Source organism: Periplaneta americana, chromosome 1 (assembly GCF_040183065.1).
Source record: "Periplaneta americana isolate PAMFEO1 chromosome 1, P.americana_PAMFEO1_priV1, whole genome shotgun sequence".
Taxonomy (NCBI): Eukaryota; Metazoa; Arthropoda; class Insecta; order Blattodea; family Blattidae; genus Periplaneta; species Periplaneta americana.
The window spans coordinates 29,243,149-29,265,529 of NC_091117.1; the positions used below are offsets into that span (position 1 = coordinate 29,243,149).

The window sequence follows — 22,381 nt, forward strand, 5'->3', positions numbered from 1 at the left end:
CTCGGAGAAAGAAAAGTATTGCTTCACGTTGAATATCGTAAAAGAGCAGATAGTTTTGCCTTGCTGACATCACGCCTTATTCCACGCTTGAGCATTTTCTAACAACGTTTGCAGTAAGATGGAAGACACGATTTTCGTGACTTTGAGCCTGACACGGAAATTCTTTTCCAATCATTTTAAGATGTAGTGGCTTAAATATTTGGTTCCTCTGGTGAAAATGTTTGTGCGGGCTTTATTTCCAGGTCGTAGCCTCGCTCTAGATGTGAGTGGATCCTTCACAGCCGAGTGCTAGTGGGGCAGTATGCATGGCCATGACAGGACATTGCGTCGCGTCGAGGATTCAAAGCTTATCACGTATCTGACAGAGCTTTCTGGGGCATGTCGAAACTTAGAGGTGAGATAGCGAATAAACATGGCGTGCAGATGGCACGCCGAGATGTTTGCAAGATCGCATTTTGCGTGTTGCAACTCATAGCAGACGAAAGGGGTGAGCAATTTTACACACCGGAGTAGATAATTGTAGATAATTTTTAATTTTTTTTTTTTTTTTTGCGGATAGTGAAAAGCGTAGATAAGATGCATAAAAATATAGGGTGTTCTCGTATGTTGTTACGAACTTTCAGAGATGATGGAGAAGGACAGAAGTATCAATTTGATATATGAAATCCCGGTTCGGAAACGCCTCGTCGAAAGTTATGAACCAAAACCGTTTTGGAATGCCTATTAAAGTGGAATATATATAAATGAATATATATGCTGAAACTGATCAGGAAGAAAAAAAGGAATTGGCTGGGTCACTGGCTGAGAAGAAACTCCCCTCTGGAGGATGTACTGGAAGAAATGGTGAACGGGAGAAGAGTTCGGGGCAGAAGAAGATATCAGATGATAGGCGACATTAAAATATATGGATCATTTGCGGAGATTAAGAGATTATTATTATTATTATTATTATTATTATTATTATTATTATTATTATTATTATATAATTACAATAATAACAACAATATCAATAATAATAATAACTAGACTAGGAGGAAGGCAGAAAATAGGAAAGACTGGAGAATGCTGGATTTGCAGTGAAAGACCTGTCCTTGGGCAGAACACTATGAATGAATGAATGAATGAATGAATGAATGAATGGAGAGCAGAAAGCTGCCGGCCATCATGTCGGTATTTTTAATCTTTATTATTATTATTATTATTATTATTATTATTATTATTATTATTATTATTATTATTATTATTATTATTAATTATTTATGAATAATAATAATGCACTATGTTACATGTCATTGAAGCTTGGAAAAATATGAGTTGATATTGTGAAAGAAAATATGTAAATTGCGATAATTATAAAGAAGTACAATAAAATAAATATGTTACTATTTTTACATACATCGTCTGTGTATCCCTGGAGACAACCCCTGTACTTCTGAAGGTACGCGTACCATAGATTGAATACCACTGATTTAAGGAATATGTAGGGATTCATCTGCAGCTTAAGTGTAAACGGATTAGAGCAGCATACATTTTACAAACGTCTATGGAAATGAAACAAATCTAATTGAATATGAATTGCCTTTATGGTGCATGAACTGAGCTCTTTTCTACGAGCTTAATAATAATTATTCAAAACGGCCTTTGTTACAGAGCAATACTTACGTTGCAGCATGGTGCTAAACGTATTCTTAACACCTTGAAACGACAAATGCGATTTATGACGCCGGATACCATTTCTCCTTTCCGGTGTATTCCCAGCGAACCGCACTGTTCGTTGTTTTCGCCACACTGATTTCATGGCAGTATCTTATCTTCCACAAACATTTTATGAGCACCTTGCGTCTAAAATCGTTTAAAGCATTACCTATTCTTTCTTAATATTTTATCCTGTTCAGGAACTAGGAATTGATGTGTTCGTTTTTCAGGAAATTAAAAACATTCGCGTAGCGAGAGTTCCTTGACTTGGTGAGAGTACTAGGCTGATTTTTCATCGAAGACATCTTCAGAAGCTAAGTTAATTAACCCTAGTAAATTTCAAATTGGTTTCTTCGGCAGCTCGGCGTTTCTAGAGTGGGTTTATCACAAACTCAAAGTTTCTAGGCTTGGATTTGGATATAATCAATTGAACTGGAAAAATATATAGACTATATTAACTTATTTATAAACTAGCCGTACCCGTGCGCTCCGCTGCACCCGTTAGAAATAAATATAAAGTAATTACATAATTAAAATAGGACATTTGATCCAGGGAACATTCGTGTTTGATAGAAGGATAAATCGTTTAATATGTTACTTAATTTAAATTGTATTTAAAATATTAAATGCGGTCATTTTGATCCAGAGACCACTCATTTGGTGCAATGACAATTCCTTTAGCATGTTTCTTAATTGTTATTACCAATTATTTTTGGAAAAGCGAAAGTTATCGGAAAAATTTTGGCTACAGATTTGTTATTATATTGTATTATATTATATTATATTATATTATATTATATTATATTATATTATATTATATTATATTATATTATATTATATTATATTATATTATATTATATTATATAGATTATATTATATTTTATGCTCGACCATGCCGAAATGTAGTAATTGTACACCTGGTAGCAGACCTTTAATGCATGTCATTAAAGTACACCTACTCATTTAAGGTCAGGTCTTTCAGCCAATGACGACTCAGGTTACAACTGTTCAGCCAATGACAGGTCAGCTTTCTACCGTTATAAAACCGCAAGTATCGATAATTCTCGGATATGCAATCGAAAGAGAATTAGCGAAAAGTCACGGAGGCTGGAAATTCAATACTATCGCAGAAGGTTATGTTCTATTACTATAATAATTAGCGTTAATTGTAAATAATATTCAAATAAATTCAATTTGTCATCTCGTTTTTCAATGTCTAATTTAATTTCAATGTTAAAGCAAGGTTAATATTTAGTTTACTCTGTAGGTTATAGGCTACCAAGGTCCATTAAAGATCTGCTACCAGGTGTATAATTACTACATTTCGGTATGGTCGAGCATAAAATAATTTAATACACAAACACAACTATTACATGAAATGCTCAATAAGTTTTTGTAGCTTTACTCTTTTCAGCTCTAATCAACAATAACAACACTACAGGTTGTCAGGCGACGATAGAAAACAAAAGATGCGAAAGAAATGAATGGGGTGTATAAACAATTGAATAATCTTTCATATTTAAGTATAAAAATATAGGGTGCCATTTGAAATTTCAAAGTAGGAGAGGCTGGGGGTGGGGGATTAAATCTAAAATGCAATTAAGCCTGGTTACAAACTTTCCCCTCGATATCTAAATTGACGTTGTTTTAATTGAATTCAATTTAAATAATTAGTTTTGAAATGAAAGACCTGTATAATAACAAATAGAACACAATTAAACAATCAATATAAGCATTTAATGGACTATTTGTGTACTCATTAGCCCTCATAAAATAATATAAAGCAAAGGGAACTTATAAACTTTTATTTCATGACTATTGTATCCCTAATTTCATGTGAAATTTTATTTGCTAGGAAAGATTAATTTAATTGTCAGCAGATTCTCAGTAGGCCTAATAATGCAGACTGAGTATTAATGAACTTAACCAGTACAGTTTCCCATAAGGAAGTTTAATAGGGAAAGGGGAGGTTACCACTTACAAATATACTCATGCAATTGGCTTATCCAATGACCTTCCTAAGAGAAAAAAAAAACTGCGAGTACAGAAACAGGGGAAAGCCCGACACATAATCTCTGTTGATACTTTTTCTTCCCTAATAGCTATGAGGAATATTATAACAATGAAAAGCCGCATTTTTATTATTGTTAGGAAATATAATTCTGAGAAAATATACTGTATAACAGAATTGTAAATAAAAAGACTTATCTACTAACATAGATAGTGGTGGTATTTTGCTTGTAGCGGGGGAAGAGTAACATTCTCGGTCCCCATTACAAGCCCTCAAAGTGTGTAATGGGAATTTAGATACACCCTATGATAAACTCTGTGCTAATTAAGTCCGAGATGTTTCTTACTCCAAGAAAGTGATGTGTCAACTTTTAAAGAAAACAGGTTTGCTTAATGCGATGCCGTCAGCATGCGCAATCATATGTCTGATGTCCATGTCCAAGAAGAAAAATTTGCTTTCTAAAGAACTCACTATGAAATCTAGATAACTGACTTGTTACACATTCAGTAAGCATATTGTACACTTCACCGCCTACGTCAAAGTATATAATAATAAGTGGAATATTGCATGCGAAAAGTTTACTTTTAATTAAGTTCAGTGAAGGCTTCCTGTGGCTGATTTGCTTTGACCCCAACTCGAAAGAAACTCGTTGAAGCTAAAAGGCATAACTTCCATTAATTCTTGCATAAGGAAAAATCAGTCACCGATAACTATAGTCAGTGGACTTCATGTTTTCTTTCTTTTCTTCTCTCTCTTTCTTTGTGGCTCCTTGTTCTTTATTCTTCTATCCACTCAACCATTAGTCAGCCAATCAATAAGTAACTCACTTCAACTACTCAGTTTCTCAGCCAATCACCCAGCTTATTAAATCAGAATCACTCAATGATTCAATTCGTCAGTCTCTCAGTCAACCACCGACTCAGTCATTGATTCAGTATTTCAGTCACTAAGTCAATGATTCAATTCGTCAGTCTCTCAGTCAATCACCGACTCATTCAGTGATTCAGTATGTCAGTCACTCAGTCAATAATTCAATCCGTCAATCTCTCAGTCAATCACTGACTCATTCAGTATTCAGTATGTCAGTCATTCAGTCAATGATTCAATCCGTCAGTATCTCAGTCAATCACCGACTCATTCAGTGATTCAGTATGTCAGTCATTCAGTCAATGATTCAATCCGTCAGTCTCTCAGTCAATCACCGACTCATTCAGTGATTCAGTATGTCAGTCATTCAGTCAATGATTCAATCCGTCAGTCTCTCAGTCAATCACCGACTCATTCAGTGATTCAGTATGTCAGTCATTCAGTCAATGATTCAATCCGTCAGTCTCTCAGTCAATCACCGACTCATTCAGTATTCAGTATGTCAGTCATTCAGTCAATGATTCAATCCGTCAGTCTCTCAGTCAATCACTGACTCATTCAGTATTCAGTATGTCAGTCATTCAGTCAATGATTCAATCCGTCAGTCTCTCAGTCAATCACTGACTCATTCAGTATTCAGTATGTCAGTCATTCAGTCAATGATTCAATCCGTCAATCTCTCAGTCAATCACTGACTCATTCAGTATTCAGTATGTCAGTCACTCAATCAATGATTCAATCCGTCAGTCTCTCAGTCAATCACCGAATCAGTCAGTGGTTCAGTATTTCAGTCACTCAGTCAATGATTCCATTCGTCAGTGTCTCAGTCCATCACCGACTCATTCAGTGATTCAGTATGTCAGTCACTCAGTCAATGATTCAATTCGCCAGTCTCTCAGTCAATCACCGAATCAGTCAGTGATTCAATATGTCAGTCATTCAGTCAGCCACTCAGTCAACGATTCAATCCGTCAGTCTCTCAGTCAATCACCGACTCAGTCAGTGATTCAGTATGTCAGTCATTCAGTCACTCAGTCAATCAGTAATCCGGCACTCCTCTGTGCAAGGAATGGGAGGATTAGCAAGAGTCTACTGTACTGATAATATTTTTACATGAAAATTGAATTATAATCGTTCCCTTATGTCAATAAAATAGTCTATATTAATATAAGATTGTTGTACAGTAAGTGATTTTTATTCTAAGGTGAAGGAATCATAGTCTATTGTAGGTAATTGTTTTTTAAACCTTTTTATGTTATGTACGTACACATTAAACACCTTAACTGATTTAAAAAAAAATCAAATCTTCCTTCGTCATTGATTTTCAGATGTTGATAATGATAATGATGATAATAGTAATAATAATAATAATAATAATAATAATAATAATAATAATAATAATGGTAATGATAATAATAATAACAGTAACAGTAGTGAGCATATTTAAATGCTCTTCTTAGCTACACAGATTCGGAATAAACTGGCGAATCTGGAGATATGATTGAAGTTATGTTTGTATAGGCATAACTTGAGAACGAATGAATGACCTAACCGATGTGTCCCATGAAGAACAAAGGCCTCATAATTGTGGTGAGGGTTTACTCAGAGGGCCACTCCAAGTAAGTGAATAAAGAATCAAATTTATTTATTATATATATATATATATATATATATATATATATATATTGCTAATAATTGTAACATAAAATATAAATAAACATAAAAACTTTAGCTCGCCCCTGAAGGAGTAGAACTAGTGCTCAGGGGCGGATTCCTGAATTGAAAATAATATATATACGAGTATATATAATATATAATACATATATAAAGTAATAAATACTAAATAATATTTAAAATAATAAAATGATATAAATAATAAAATAATATATATACATATATATAAAATAATAAATAATATGGCACAACACATACTTAAGGAATTCTTGGAAATTTACATCTTCTAAATTCATTTCAGCCCTTAAACTTAACTTTATCGTAGTAAGCAAATGTCTCTTTAGTTGTTGCTCATGGGAAGTATAGCACTAAGCGAGGTGTAAGTATAGTTTTCACAAATCTTGAATCTTACTAGTTTTTGTCTAAGTTATGATTAAAGAGTAAGTTAAGTGTGACTCTGAATACAAATTCTGCGTTTTCTACCTACTAAAGTCGGATGTAAGTGATCGTGAAGTTCAAGTGACGTTGCTTTATATCTTGAGTCGTATCCCCCAGAGCGCTTGACTTCGTCGCCTCTGTCCAACAAGCCGTGAATGTATGTTTGCATACATTTCACGCATGCATTAATACCGCGCACATGGTCATAAATATATGTCCGCGGATATAAATAATAAAACATTTAATTTTATTAATATACAACTTTCTATATTGTCTTAGGATCCTTTCTCTTTCCTGGAAGTACTTCAGCCTCCATATGACTTTCTTTCCAGCCTTCATTATTTTCTTAATTAAGCACGGTAATGCTCAATAAAACTTAATGCAGGAGCGTAATTAAGAACTGCTTCTTGATTACTAGGTCTGGACTAGCTATGGCACATAGAGGGCGCATCGTATATTATTTAACCTTCTCTCCTGCGGCGAATCCTTGCAGCGAGAACATTTACAACGTGTAAAACGCTTGTCAGAATAATACGTCTGCTGAATCAGATGTGCAGTTGTAACGTACAAGCAAATATTCTCTCGGGGGCAGATAAAAAAAGTTTCTTTTTTCTTCCACCATGTTAATAGTGTTAAAACAAGTGCTTATAAAAATTTTAGCCACTCGAGCGCAATTACGAGGGTCGTAAAAAATAAGTTTTCCTGGGGCCGTTTACAGAGAGAAAACACAATTTCATGGAAAGATGTATTCTAAAAGATACAGCAATTGTTGAGACATTTTTCAACATATTCTCCACAGAAATTGAGACATTTGTCATGCCATGGGATCAGCTTTTGTGTCCCTGTGTCGTAGAAATCTGCCGCCTGGGATCGAAACCAGTGTGTGGCAACCATCTGCACCTCTCTGTCGAACGGGAGACAAATGTCTCAATTTCGGTGGGGAATGTGTTGGAAAATATCTAAACAATTGTTGTATTTGTTCCAATAAATTGTTCCATTGAAATTGTGTTTTCTTTCTGTAAATGATCCCCAAGGAAACTTATTTTTACGGCCCTCGTAATTGCACTGCAGTGGCAAAAATTTTTATAAGCACTTGTTTTGACATTATTAACATGGTGAACGAGAAAAAATAACTTTTTATCTGCCCCCATGAGAATGTTTGTTTGTTAGATCCTTCGCTATTGTACAAACGACGGCGTATACAGCTACAAATCTGTCAGGCACTCGGTTCAGTGCTTGTCGTGCGAGAGGGATTTATCTAATTTCTTCATTTTATTTATCTCTATACTAGCCATACCCATGCGCTTCGCTGCACTGTTACAAATAAATATCATTGACTTAAAGCTACTTTATTTTCGAATAGAGCTTTGTTATTATTTACTGAATAGGCCTAATTAGCTTATAATAAGTTGTAAGTCGTTTGCTCTTCATTTTTCTTTACTTGGTTGTTTAATGACGCTGTATCAACTACGAGGTTATTTAGCGTCGATGGGATTGGTGATAGCGAGAAGATATTTGACGAGATAAGGCCAAGTCTTCGCCATAATTTACCTGACATTTGCCTTACGGTTGGGGGAAATCTCGAAAAAAAAACTCAACCAGGTAATCAGCCCAAGCGGGAATCGAACCCGCGCCCGAACGCAACTCCGGATCGACAGGCAAGCGCCTTAGTCGACTCAACTACGCCGGTGTTTTGGCTCTTCGATTATTTTCAAATTTCTAATTAGTAGGATCTAACTTATTTTGCCTGCTAATTTTCATAGAAATATATTCAGTTATTATCGAGTGAGATGGTAACAAACATAGATAGACAGACATACAAACAAAAAATTCAAAATTGCGATTTTCGGTCTGAGGATAGTTCATTACACATGTTACCTAACCGAAAATTACCAGAAAAATTTGGGGTGCTATTCATAGACATTTCGCTAGCCCGCCGCTACGAGCGTGCTAAACTAGCCCCGGCTAACGACTGATTACTTGTACAGGACATATATCATATCATATCATATCATATCATATCATATCATATCATATCATATCATATCATATCATATCATATCATATCATACCATATCTTATCACTAACACTGGCTTATGAATACGAAAAAGTTAGTTCTCTGATCATCCATTGGAAGCCCGAGCTAAGAATGTCTATGAATATGGCCCTTAGGTTACAGTTTTGTTATTTGTATTTGATTGAGATGGCACTGATATAAAGCATATTGTTGTTTTAAAACTCATATATCTCTTTAAATGCTAATTTTATGAAAAATTTTTCACAGAATGAAACCTTTTGGAAAACATTTTTAAAGCAACTTTTGTAAAGTACAGTAACATTCTTCTTCCATTCGTTCAAATGTTATCTTTTGGGCATTAAATCCAGACGTTTGAGATGGGCAGGGCATGTAGCACGTATGGGCGAATCCAGAAATGCATATAGAGTTTTAGTTGGGAGGCCGGAGGGAAAAAGACCTTTGGGGAGGCCGAGACGTAGATGGGAGGATAATATTAAACTGGATTTGAGGGAGGTGGAATATGATGATAGAGATTGGATCAATCTTGCACAGGTTAGGAACCGATGGCGGGCTTATGTGAGAGCGGCAATGAACCTGCGGGTTCCTTAAAAGTCATTTGTAATTAAGTAAGTAAGTTGTCTTTGGGGTGCAACGAAAGTATTTCATTTATTGTATTCCATAGATCTTACGTTGGCATTGAAGCTTTAAGATGTGGAACAAGTCAAAATTGTACAAGATTACAATTTTTTGGTGAGATGAAGCGAGGTTAGGCCGAGGATTCGCCATGGATTACCCGGCATTTTCCTTATGGTTGGGGAAAACCTAGGAAAAAACCCAACCAGGTAATCAGACCAAACGGGGATCTAACCCAAGCCTGAGCGCAGCTCCGGATCAGCAGGCTAGCGAGTCTGCCGACTGAGCTACGTTGGTGGCTCTACAAAAAAATATACAGTACATAGCAATCAGATGATTCAATGTACAAACCTAAACAATTATTCATCAGTTGAATTATAAAATATAATACATAGCAATTAAGTTATTTCAATTTAAAATTCAAAAGAATGAAAGGCTGTCTCAGTCTATGATTAATATGCTTTTATTGTAATCGTCGCTTATAAGATTCTAAGTGATATGAAGACCTAATTTAATTTAATTTAACTAGCTAGCTAGCCAGTGAGTACAAATTAAAATTATAAAACAAAAATGTTTTTAGCCACTACTCGTGTACGGTGTGGTTTTAGCCAGTAATATAACATAAAATTTATAAGGACAGTTTACTAAATAATCCTTGGCGCTACAGCCCATGAAGGGCCTAGACTAACCACCCGGCTGCTGGTCTCACGTCCACATGCCGAAGCAGAGGTGGAAGATCATCCAACCAGAGTGGAGGTATCGTGTGGTTAGCACGATGATCCCCCCAGCCCTTATAGCAGGTATTCGCAACCGGATTTCGCTACCTAACGTAGCTCCCCAAATGCATCACAATGCTGGGTGGGCACCGGTCCCATACACTGGCCGAAATTTCATGAGAAAATATCTTCCCCCATGAGGACTCGAACCAGCGCGCATTCCGTAACGCGAGTCCTAGGCGGCATGCCTTAGACCACGACGCCACGGCGCGGGACAGTTTACTAAATACAGCAACTTAATTGAAACCAATAAATAATACACAAGAAAAAAAAGCAGAAAGAGAAAAAGAGAGAAAAAACACATTTAATATAAACTGACAATCAGATAGAAGCCAGTACTATTCAATAAAAACATGAATATAGTCGACAGAAATAAAGGGTAAGAAAATACACACATTTGTTTATATTATATATCATGAATAATTTTATAAATTTCTTTTTTAAAATCTTCAATTTAAAAATATTTCAAATTTGGAAAATGGTTTGTAATTTTATTATAAACTCTTGGCCGAAACTAGCACCATGTTTAAGAGCTGCACTTGTATGACATTTAGGCTCAATTAATGGGAAAGTAGAATTTTGTCTTCGAGTACGATATTCATATCGATTAGTAGACCTTGTTCATGAATAACTTTATTAGTCTTATTGCTAATAGAGGGAACTGGCCAACTGAAAGGGAAGTAGTGTGTTCTAGGCTGTTGTAGGTTGACATTAGCATTGAAGTTCCAAGTTTCGCCACGACTTCACTGGCGTTTGACAGAGTATAAGACGTTTTCACTTATATAGAACAGGCAGATCTTTTGATTCGAAACATTGCAACGTGAAATAACTGATCAAGCAAAGAATCAAATCGAGATATATCGATTCGTACGAATACTTGAAACTGTCAAGTGTGGTATCCAGTTTTGTCTCTATTAGCAGTGCACTACGGTTGATTGTTCTTTCGTTTCCTCCGAGTTTTGTTTATGATTTTCGTCATATAAAATGGATCCTAATTCAGATTCTTATACACAAGCTAGGTCTGAATTTTTTAATTGGGTTGTGAGGTGTTTCGATAAAGTATGTGCACCTGCTAGCGAGGTTTGTAGTGATTGTATCATTGTATTACATAAAGTAGCATTAATTTGCTATTGTTTATGATAACTTTTCTTGATATTTAATTTATAAGTATTGATTTATTTTATGTATGCGTATTTGTCGAATTATTTCTGACTAAGAGCGATATATTGCGGTGGAAACCTGATGGTTTGTATCTTCAAAGTGAATTCTACTAAGTGTTTATTTATGTTCAATTTAACTACACATGTTCGTATTTTCTTATACTTTTCAACATGTGTTCATACAGCATATTAAGCTACGTAATTTGGGCGTACGTTACGGTTCAACTTCAGCCGAGTTCATTTGTTTCGAGGGGTTTTCCGGCTGTAACATGAACATCAAGTAATTTAGGACTCCAATCTTGGTCTCATCTCTCCAATTAGTATATCTCTATCAACATTTCTACTCTCTGTGCGCTAAATAACTTTGCAGTTCATACAGTATTGTTATATAATCTACAAACATTATGAAATACAAGGAGAAAGTAACATGTTACTTTAAAAATCGATATACATATTTATAGCAAAAATTTATCGCTTTAGCATCCCTGATTGCTTGTATTAAATGCCCCCATTACTTAGATTGTCCAATGGATAGGAATAGATTTTGGTCAATGTTATGTCCCGCCCACTATAGAGACATAGGCCAATTTTACACATATTTAGTATAATTAGTTGCTTCTTTGACAGGTTAGGTTTGGTTAGTTTAGGTTTTTGTTATAGCCTACCTTGCATATACGATTATAGCGCAACATTGGCAGTGATAAAAGTGAAATATTCGTTCAGTGGGCGTTGGATACTCTACATTCACCCGCAGAACTGCACGCATTATATTCTTCACCTGACATAATTAGGAACATTAAATCTAGACGTTTGAGATGGGCAGGGCATGTAGCACGTATGGGCGAATCCAGAAATGCATATAGAGTTTTAGTTGGGAAGCCGAGACGTAGATTGGAAGATAATATTAAAATGAATTTGAAGGAGGCGGGATATGATGATAGAGACTGGATTAATCTTGGACAGGATAGGGACCAATGGCGGGCTTATGTGAGGGCGGTAATGAAACTGCAAGTTCCTTAAAAGCCATTTGTAAGTAAGTGGAAGAGAAGGCCTAATGGCCTTAACGACACCAAAATATACAGACATAGATAGATAGATAGATAGATAGATAGATAGATAGATAGATAGATAGATAGATAGATAGATAGATAGATAGATAGATAGATAGATAGATAGATAGATAGATAGATAGATAGATAGATAGATAGATAGATAGATAGATAGATAGATAGATAGATAGATAGATAGATAGATAGATAGATAGATAGATAGATAGATAGATAGATAGATAGATAGATAGATAGATAGATAGATAGATAGATAGATAGATAGATAGATAGATAGATAGATAGATAGATAGATAGATAGATAGATAGATAGATAGATAGATAGATAGATAGATAGATAGATAGATAGATAGATAGATAGATAAAAATTGGAAAGAATTTATAGGTGTAGGTAACCTAAAAGTGATTATTTAACATGAGAAATAAAGAGGCATAGCACTTAAAAATGAACGCGAACTGCACATTTTACTTAGTACCGGTATATGCAAGGCATACCAAAAGCCTGAACTAATCTAATCTGTCATAGATTCGTACATACTAGAAATACTAAACTAAACTAAACTAACCAAACCAGGGGCGGACGCAGGATTTTTTTTCGAGGAGGGATTTGAGGAGATAGTAAAAATGGAGTAATGAGAAATAAGTTTATATATTCGCAATTTGTTTCCGAGTCACAAACATTTACAAGTTGGCCTGAGTAGCGTAGTTGGTATAGCCTTCTGTGCTCGAAGTTGCGGGTTCTACCCCAACCCAGCTCGATGGCATTTAAGTGTGTTTAAATGCGACAGGCCTCATATCAGTCGATTTACTGGCATGTAAAAGAAGTCCTGAGGGAAAAAATTCCGGCACATTGGCGATGCTGATATAACCTCGGCAATTGCGAGCATTGTTAAATAAACCATAATTTTTTTATTTTAACATTTACAATGACTGCAATACAAAAACAATGAGAGAATGACATTTACAGAAGAAGGCGACGAGGCTTCTTAGACATTTCATCCAGTACTTCATGAGCTTTTATTTCTACATTTTTATGTATATACATCAAGGCCAGTCCATTTAATCTGTCTGCTCCCGTCGTGCTCCTCAAGTAAGTCTTCAAATACCGCAAAGTTGAGAACGACCGTTCTGGTGTTGCTGTAGTTACAGGCAATGTGCAGAAAAGTTTCAGCGCCTTGCGAGTGCAGGGAAAAATAATTTTATTGCACCTGTTCAAAGATGATATAAAATCAGTAGGTATTAGGTGAAGATTTTTCTGATCAAGGAAATTTCTTCTCCGCATCCTCAATTCATTGAAGAAAGACTCTGGTGATGATCAACATCATTGGGCCACTGATTTACTATAGCCTCAACAGCAGTTTCTAAATCTTCATCTGATGCTCGGACTATGTTTTTAGGCAGCAAAGTTTGTATGGACTTTAGGATTCCCTCATGATTTAAAAACCTGTCCTTGAGCTGACTAATGAAATAGTCTAAGAAGAGAAGGAATATTAAAAGCCTAAAATACTCTTCATGACTCTCAGTCTTGAAGTAAGAACGCTGAGTTTGGCTTCCTGCAGTTCTTGGAATTTAACATTTTAGCAAAGAGAATTTACGTGGAAAATTCTCTAATCCCTATGTACATTCACGAATTAAAATTAATATTATTCTTGTTTCTTGTTTCGTATTTTTCTCAAAATTTCGGGAGGGGATATATCCCCTTAATCCCCCCCTTTGCATCCGCCCCTGAACCAAACCTATGATGAAGGATCAGTGGAACGGAGAATTCCTGCATGGAAATATCAAATGTACATCATTATAGTAACCTAACCTAACCTAACCTAACCTATGATGAAGGATCAGTGGAACGGAGAATTCCTGCATGGAAATATCAAATGTACTTCTGTACATCATTATAGTAACCTAACCTAATCTAACCTATGATGAAGGATCAGTGGAACGGAGAATTCCTGCATGGAAATATCAAATGTACATCATTATAGTAACCTAACCTAACCTAACCTATGATGAAGGATCAGTGGAACGGAGAATTCCTGCATGGAAATATCAAATGTACTTCTGTACATCATTATAGTAACCTAACCTAACCTATGATGAAGGATCAGTGGGACGGAGAATTCCTGCATGGGAATATCAAATGTACTTCTGTACATCATTATAGTAACCTAACCTAACCAAACCTATGATGAAGGATCAGTGGAACGGAGAATTCCTGCATGGAAATATCAAATGTACTTCTGTACATCATTATAGTAACCTAACCTAACCAAACCTATGATGAAGGATCAGTGGAACGGAGAATTCCTGCATGGAAATATCAAATGTACTTCTGTACATCATTATAGTAACCTAACCTAACCAAACCTATGATGAAGGATCAGTGGAACGGAGAATTCCTGCATGGAAATATCAAATGTACTTCTGTACATCATTATAGTAACCTAACCTCATCTAACCAAACCTAACCTAACCTGTCAGAGATTCGTATATGCAAGGCATACCAAAAGCCTAAACTAACCTAACTTGTCATAGATTTGTTTATGCTAGGCATATTAAAAGCCTAAACTAACCTAACATAACCTAACCTGTGGGAGATTCGTATATGCAAGGCATATCAAAAGCCTAAACTAACCTAACTAACCTGTCACAGATTCCCGCACAGTAGAACTTATAAAATGCAAGTTGGAGGTTTCAGAGTTGCGTGCTACAGAAGAGTGAAATTGTTGAACAATCACGTTTAAACGCTCTCTGTGCTCCAGCTGCCAGGGTCAGAACTGCGAGCTCCAGAACTTCCGCTGCTGGTACGACTACTTCAGGCCATCGGATATGAGTTGGACTCGCTGAACATCTTCGCTGGGGTCTCTGGGCAGGGAGCTCATGCGCCTTACACAGTCACCATTACTTGCGCTCAGTCCGGGCTGCAAGCCGTTTTGAAGTCCGCTGCCCCGTCTGAAAGCGAGGGCTGTGTTGTTAAACAGGTGAGACGCCTTGATGTGTTTCAAGTTCTTACTAGGCTATGTTCTATGCATCTTCTGCATGTAAATGTAACATTGACAATGTAAAATGCTACATTCGGACTATTCCATATGAAATCGATCAGTAAAAAACCTCGCATTTTTTATACTCTATTTTTTTCCCTATTTATACAAGGTGCTGAGGAGAGTGCATTTTCAAAAATATACTATCGAAGGTCAAACGGTTTTCGTATTATTGAGCGACAAATTTAGCGTATTTTATAAAAACAAGCCTCTTTCAGCGCTCAGAACTCTGGAACCATTTACTGCAGAACATTGAACGAGAGCTCATTTTGAAGCTGACATTTGGTAGGTTATGTTAAGAAGTAATCCTTATTTTTATTGTATACAAAGAGACAGATAATCTGATTTTATTTACTTTTAGGCTTCTTGCCAATTTGTAAAAATGTAAAAAAATATTGAGAAAAAACATTGCATTATTAAGAGGGATTCGGCATTGTTTGGTTAGTGGTACGGCAATAAGTTTCGAGGGTATTAAATAGATTATTTTCACACGCCTAGACTTGAACGGCGCAGTACCGCACGCACTGGCCGAGAGCTGAAGATAAGCGAGCGTTGGGCGTCATTTTACTCCTGTGTTTCTGAAAACCTGTGATAAAGTTAGCACAGCCATGACTGCTAGACGACACAGCACGTGTTTATGTCTCCTGGCCTTGCTTACCTCCGCTAGCTCCTGCCTCACAGTCAGCTGGTTAGTTCACTCGCGTACTATTTATTTTCTTTATTTGATATTTTCAATACTTTCTTATCAACGTGCCATCAGTAAAAAAATATGTGTTTATTTGTACTTTCAATGCGGAATCTAACTATATATTTTTAAAATATTTTTTCCTTGGCAAAGGCGTCTTAATGAGGAAAAATCTACATTTCTCCATTTCCATTAAAAGTAAGAAAAACTGTTTACATGTCAATATAAACTTTAATTTCTCAGCATCAAAATAAACCATGATTTTGATCATTGGGTGAAAGGGTTTCGGAGCTACAACAGTTTAAAGTTGCAAATTTTATAAAAATACGATAAATTTAAATATTTTTAATTTAAACACTATGAAGTTCTGATGCCTCAAACTTTGCACAAAACGTTGTATCACAGTTCTCTACGTACAAAAAAGTTTTATTGTATTTAGAAATTGTAAGGTCAATTTTCTCTATATTTCGGTCGATTTGAGATGGAATAGCTCATTCTGATTAGTTAACCCAGCCGTGGCGAAAATGTGACTCGAGAGCACATTGTGGCTCGCAATGATAGCTATGCATTTCTCTTGCTTCCTACCTCCCCCAACCCCACCCTCTCACTCACTGGAGTCAAACTCCGTTCCATTTGTATTTGTCTCTGACCTGCGAGTGGCGTATCGTCGCAATGTCTCTCTCGAAACCATGTACCTCTACAAAAACGAAAGTTTCAAGTAGAATGGGAGGACGCATTTTTTTGCTGCCAATATGATGAGAATATTAAATGTATGATTTATTCACAAGTATTACGAGGGAAACGGTTGTGTAACATAAAACGACACTATACTACATGTTACTGATGAAACATTAAGGGTGCTATGCATAGACATTTCGCTAGCCCGCGCTACGAGCGTGTTAAACTAGCCCCGGCTATCGACTGGTTACTTGTACGGGATTCATATAATATCATATCGCTAACACTGGTTTATGAATACGAAAAACGTTAGTTCGCTGATCATCCACCGGAAGCCCGCACTAAGAATGTCTATGAATACGGCTCTCAAAGGTTGTGTTATTATTATTATTATTATTATTATTATTATTATTATTATTATTATTATTATTATTATTATCTTTGTACGTCGATCCTTTTTCAGCAGATGTACGAATATTGCGGTTAGATATTCAATTTAAACTCTCAGATTTAAAATGTGATGTTACAATGAAAGCTAGATGTAAGGACAAATGTTGAACTTTTGAAATCTTTGCCAAAAAAATTAATATCTGAAGCTTCTTTCTTCCGCTTACTCTGTTGAAGCCATGTTCGCTACAACTTACGTTTGTGAAAAATTATTTTCAACAATGAAAATAGTAAAAACCAAATTTAGACCACGACTGACAGACAAATACCTTCGTGATCAACTACGACTGGCAGTAAGTGACATAGTTCCTGATTTTGAAACTCTGTCGCAGAGACTTCTAGAGGAGAATGTAGACAAAAATGTTTCATCAGATAGGTTTCAATCAAATGACTGTAGATGAAAACAAAGTATTGAATTATTTAATTACGCAAATTGTTTGGTTTTTAACATTCTTATTACGCTATAACCTCTAATTCTAAATTTAATACCATGAAACCTATTTAACATTCACAGTATCTGTTGATTTGTTTCCTTTTTACGTAACTACAAAATTATAACGAATGTACTGTTCTCCGACCAGGAGATCAACCGTGAAAGGAATGTGCTTACTATTGCGTCATCTGTTGGAGCGAAGTAGATAGATAATATTATCGTTATAACGTCAGTTTAAAAACCATGCGCTTTCCTGCATATTTTATTTCCTGTAAGGAGGGATTAAAAAACCAGAAGATTAACCGTGATCTAATTTTGTAACTAGGGTAGTATTAAATATGTGTGTATCAGTGTTATTGTTTGTGCTGTGAGAGTTAGCAAATAGAGGTATGAATACCCACGTGTGTGACCTTATGACATCTTATGACGTCAACATTCATTCACAGCAGCACCTCGCTGCCTCTCATTCCCCAGAGACTTTCTCGTGGTTGGAGTACAGTACATAATACAAATCTATTTCCATTAAAGATTCTTTGTATTTGATGTAAACTCAGAATAACATTATTACGAGTAATACATATCATGGGCTAGGGACCACAGAATTCTGTATTAATTAAAAAAATCGTGATATATTTCTCGTTTTATCACTGATTAGTTGTAAGATAATCGAAATATTTTCGTATAAATTGGAAAGCGATTTTTACGTTAAGCATTAGGCGTCAAAATAATGATAAAAAACGGTTTCATACATCAATTTATTCAACATATGTATAAGGAACCCAGACACATTTCAGCACAGCAGGTGTAAATTTAGGATAATTAAAACATGAGACCTCGTAATGCCTCAATCACGTCAACTTTAAATTGAAAGTGTTGGATGATTATTTCAAAACTATTTAATTCAAAGTGAGAAATGCTACACTGCAATCAGTTATCAGTACTTTTTATATCCTTGAAGTAACGCATTGTTTTAACCCTTTCTGTGAGTGCATTAACATTATCAACATTTATCTGTACAATGTTTGCTGAATTGAATAATTAATTTAAATTTACAAACAATGAATACGAATCATGTAACTCGTATTTTTCAATTTTCTGAATCACTAGCTTACTGACATGCTTAAATAATTTTTATATTTCAGTCTTTAAGTCCGAACTGAAAAGGTTAATTAATTTACCTTCTGACTTCCCTACATTATTAGAAATTTATTCTATAATATTTTCGCTGTAAAAAAAATCCTGATGTAAACAATAGCACGTGACTGAAGTGAGGCTTCATTGGCCGCTGTTTGGCGCCATAGATTCTCAGTACATGTTCCCGCCTATTGTTGTACATTCTGTTTCATGTTAAGCATTTCCCGTTACTTGTCAAGTAGACCTAACCTCACTACTATGCATTCGTTTGCTTAGGAAACATTTACTTTATAATTACTACAATTAAATTATTTTTAAGTCTTATGTCTTCACAATGGACAATTGAGGATACAGAAGCCATACTTCAGTACCATGTGCTTACGTGAACAACTGCCAGCTTACGTGACGCCAGCTTGTTACAAGAACAGACTACCTCGGTATTACTGTTGGTATTCATCCGCGTTCATAGTACATAACAAAATATAAAAGTAGCTTTTCTTTTACATAGCGTTTTACACATGAGTGAAGTTAAATGTTTCATTGTATTTAACAACTAGAATTCAATTTTTTATTTTCAAATAATACAAGATTATGGTTTCCAAATACGAACTATATTGTCCTGCGTCATGTGAGTGTTTCGACTGGGAGCCAATCACGGGTATGACAGCAACGTGCTTCTGTTTACATTAGGATTTTTCTTATAGAGAAATTACTATAGCTGTTCATTCTACGCTTCATGTCATAATGCGGAAATCTGTGGTCTCTGCCTATTCCTCTTCACCGCTGACCATGACTACTCACGCGCAAATAAACAAACCCGTATCTATAGTCAAGGAACAGCAAACCTGTTTTATCGGACAACAAGTTTCGCTCCCTGGTCATTTTATTATTTGAAATGTTGTGCTTGTAAATACGTCTTCAATTTTGCGGATTTGAAGAAATGTTTTACGATTTGTCGGCTAAAGAAGATGGAGTATCAAGTTAAGGAGGAAACTTTCGACATATTCTTCTGTTTGATAGGAGCTAAGGCATTTCGAAACATTTGTGTGTGCCGAATACGGAGAGAATATCATCGGAAGAAGGACTGCAAGAAAATAGTTCTGTTGTTTCAAGACACAACACTCCATTTTGTTTTTTTGTATTTATGTGTGCTATCTGATAGGATGAAAGAGAAGACCTTATGGCCTTAATCCTGTCAGCTTAAATAAATGAATAATTGATAATTGATACAGAAGTTAGTGTCCATCCACAGAAGATGATAGGTGTCTGATGGGATAAAAAAGGCGTCTGTTGCTACGAATTGCTTCTCAGGGATGCAACCATAACTACTCACATTTATTGCCAACAACTCAGATACCTTGCGGCCGCAATTGAAGAAAAACGACGGGGAAGCCTGCATTAAGTGCAGCTGCAAAAACAATAATGCATTCCCGCACTCCGCTAACATGACGAATGCAGCTATCCAATATTTTGATTTTGGAGGTGATTCCACATCTCTCGATCTTGCGTCCTCAGAATTCCACCTTTTCCTTTCTCTAGCCAGGAAATCCTTTCATGAAGAAGATCTTTACAAACTTGGTTTGGCGACTTCTTTAAAGGGTTAGATATAGCTTGCAGCAGTAAATTTTTTGGAAATATTCAACATTTTTTTCCTCCATCCATATACAGTATCTTGTACCATAATGAAAATTGGTATGTATGAAACACTGTCCTTCTGCTATATGAAAAAAAATATTTTTATGATTTAAAAAAAATTATTTGTTTGTGTGTTTTTTTTTTTTTTTCAAAATTCAACTCCTCATAAATCATAAACTTGTTAACTTTTTCATGTTCTCTTTTATTTTATTGCTGAAATTCATGTTTACAATATCATCCTCTTTCAACTATATTCCTTAATAAATAATATATATTTTTTTATTTTGTGTTAGAAGAAAATACTGATATTTGACCATTTTTTAAAGTGAATTTATTTTTTATCAGACAGTCTATCAAAGGTAGAGAAGTGATCTTGCATCATATTGTAGATATGCCATGCATAAATGCACAAAAATTCATCACAGAATGTTGGATAGTTTTTTAGTTATGTGGGAAAAGCATCATCACTGCACAGTGAACCGAATTTTGAAAAAAAAAAAAAGTGTATTTTTTTTATATAACAGAAGGACAGTGTTTTACACATACTAATTTTCATTATTCTACAAGATACAGTAATGGAGGAAAAAAAATGTTGAATATTTCCAAAATTTTACTGCTATAAACTATACCTAACCCTTAACTCCAAACTATCAGATTTTTTCAGATCCTGAATCGAAAAACTACAACAATGTTGGCAGAGAGTCGTAGATAATAGAAAAATATTATACTAATTGATTGTCTTCTATTCATCTCAATTAAAAGCTTTCGTCACTGAAAAAACGGAATGAACTTTTGCATGGATCCAATATAGGCCTATTCATTGAATGAGGTTAGAAATCTGACCAGATTTTACGTTGGCGTTTGAACATTAATTATGATTATGTCTGCTTGTGCTTTAAGGAGCCGAAGGAAGAAATGCATATGATAGCAAGTTCGCTTCTGCCGGTGGTGACACCGGGGATGGATCGCGTCACCCGCGACGTCGTCTTCCAGCTGCTCGCCTTCATGTGCAGGACAGAGTCTGGCCCAAGAGACGCGCAGAGGATCTGGACGGGTTCATCTGAGCCCAGAAATCCTCGCCGGACTTCCACAGATTCTGCACTCCACGATATTCAAATGGACACCCAAGATATGATGACGTCAATGGCTGGCTCTAATGAGGCACGTATCTGGGGTCGAGTGTGACGGAATATCTTGATGGAACTTTGAGACTATAGCTTGTTTTATGTACAGGGACTTTCTTCTAGTTCAGCCAGCCCCTTGTTAGCCGGGAGTACTGGGAGGCCAGAGTTAGTGCGGCAGAAGACATGGAGCATTGACAGTATCAACGAGCTTAGTGGTGCCTGTGCTTCTGCTACAAAGACACCGACACTCACTTCCAGCCCCATACAGGATCAGCAGCAGCAGCAGCGGCAGCAGGATGGTGATCCGAGTGTGACTGAGCGCCTTCTAGAAGCCTGCGCCAAGATCAACGAGGCTCTGCAACTCCTCGGCACGGGCGAGCAACCAAAGGCAGGTATCAAACCACGGAATACAGGATAAAATTGGAGTGTGATAGCGTTTTGCCGTCACTGCTCTGAACTGTTACAGCTCCGGAAGAATCGCTGTGACAGATAATAGCGTTATTGTCACAGTGTGATTTTTTTTTTTTCGGATGGTTCTTGGCGATTGCGAATGTTTCTTATTTCAAGGCGACAGGATATTTGTTTCTCTCTCTCTTCTGCGATTTGATATGTATAGCTCGCTCAAGGAACGATTATCGAAAAGCAATGGTGGCGTTGCTGTCTGTTTTGACGTATGTAGGCACGCTGAGGGCGCGAGAGGTACGGGCCGACGAAAGTACTGCCTCTTCCAAGAAGATGAACAGTTGGGGACATTGCCTCTGGAAATGAAGAGCGTAGCAAGAGAAAAATTCGAAGCTATATAACGCGCAACATATGTTTACGAATGAAATAATAATACCGTGCGATACAAGACACGTATTCACATGCA

General features: G+C 36.0%; 1 protein-coding gene across 1 annotated transcript; it reads left to right on the plus strand.

Moving 5' to 3' along the window:
- Nucleotides 1-301: 301 nt before the first annotated feature.
- LOC138709921 (uncharacterized) lies at nt 302-21,893 on the plus strand. Its single transcript, XM_069840623.1, has 3 exons — nt 302-394; nt 15,099-15,317; nt 21,290-21,893. Exons 1-3 carry the CDS (start codon nt 302-304, stop codon nt 21,572-21,574), a joined length of 597 nt encoding a protein of 198 aa, XP_069696724.1. The 3' UTR covers nt 21,575-21,893.
- The last annotated feature ends 488 nt before the right edge of the window (nt 21,894-22,381 follow it).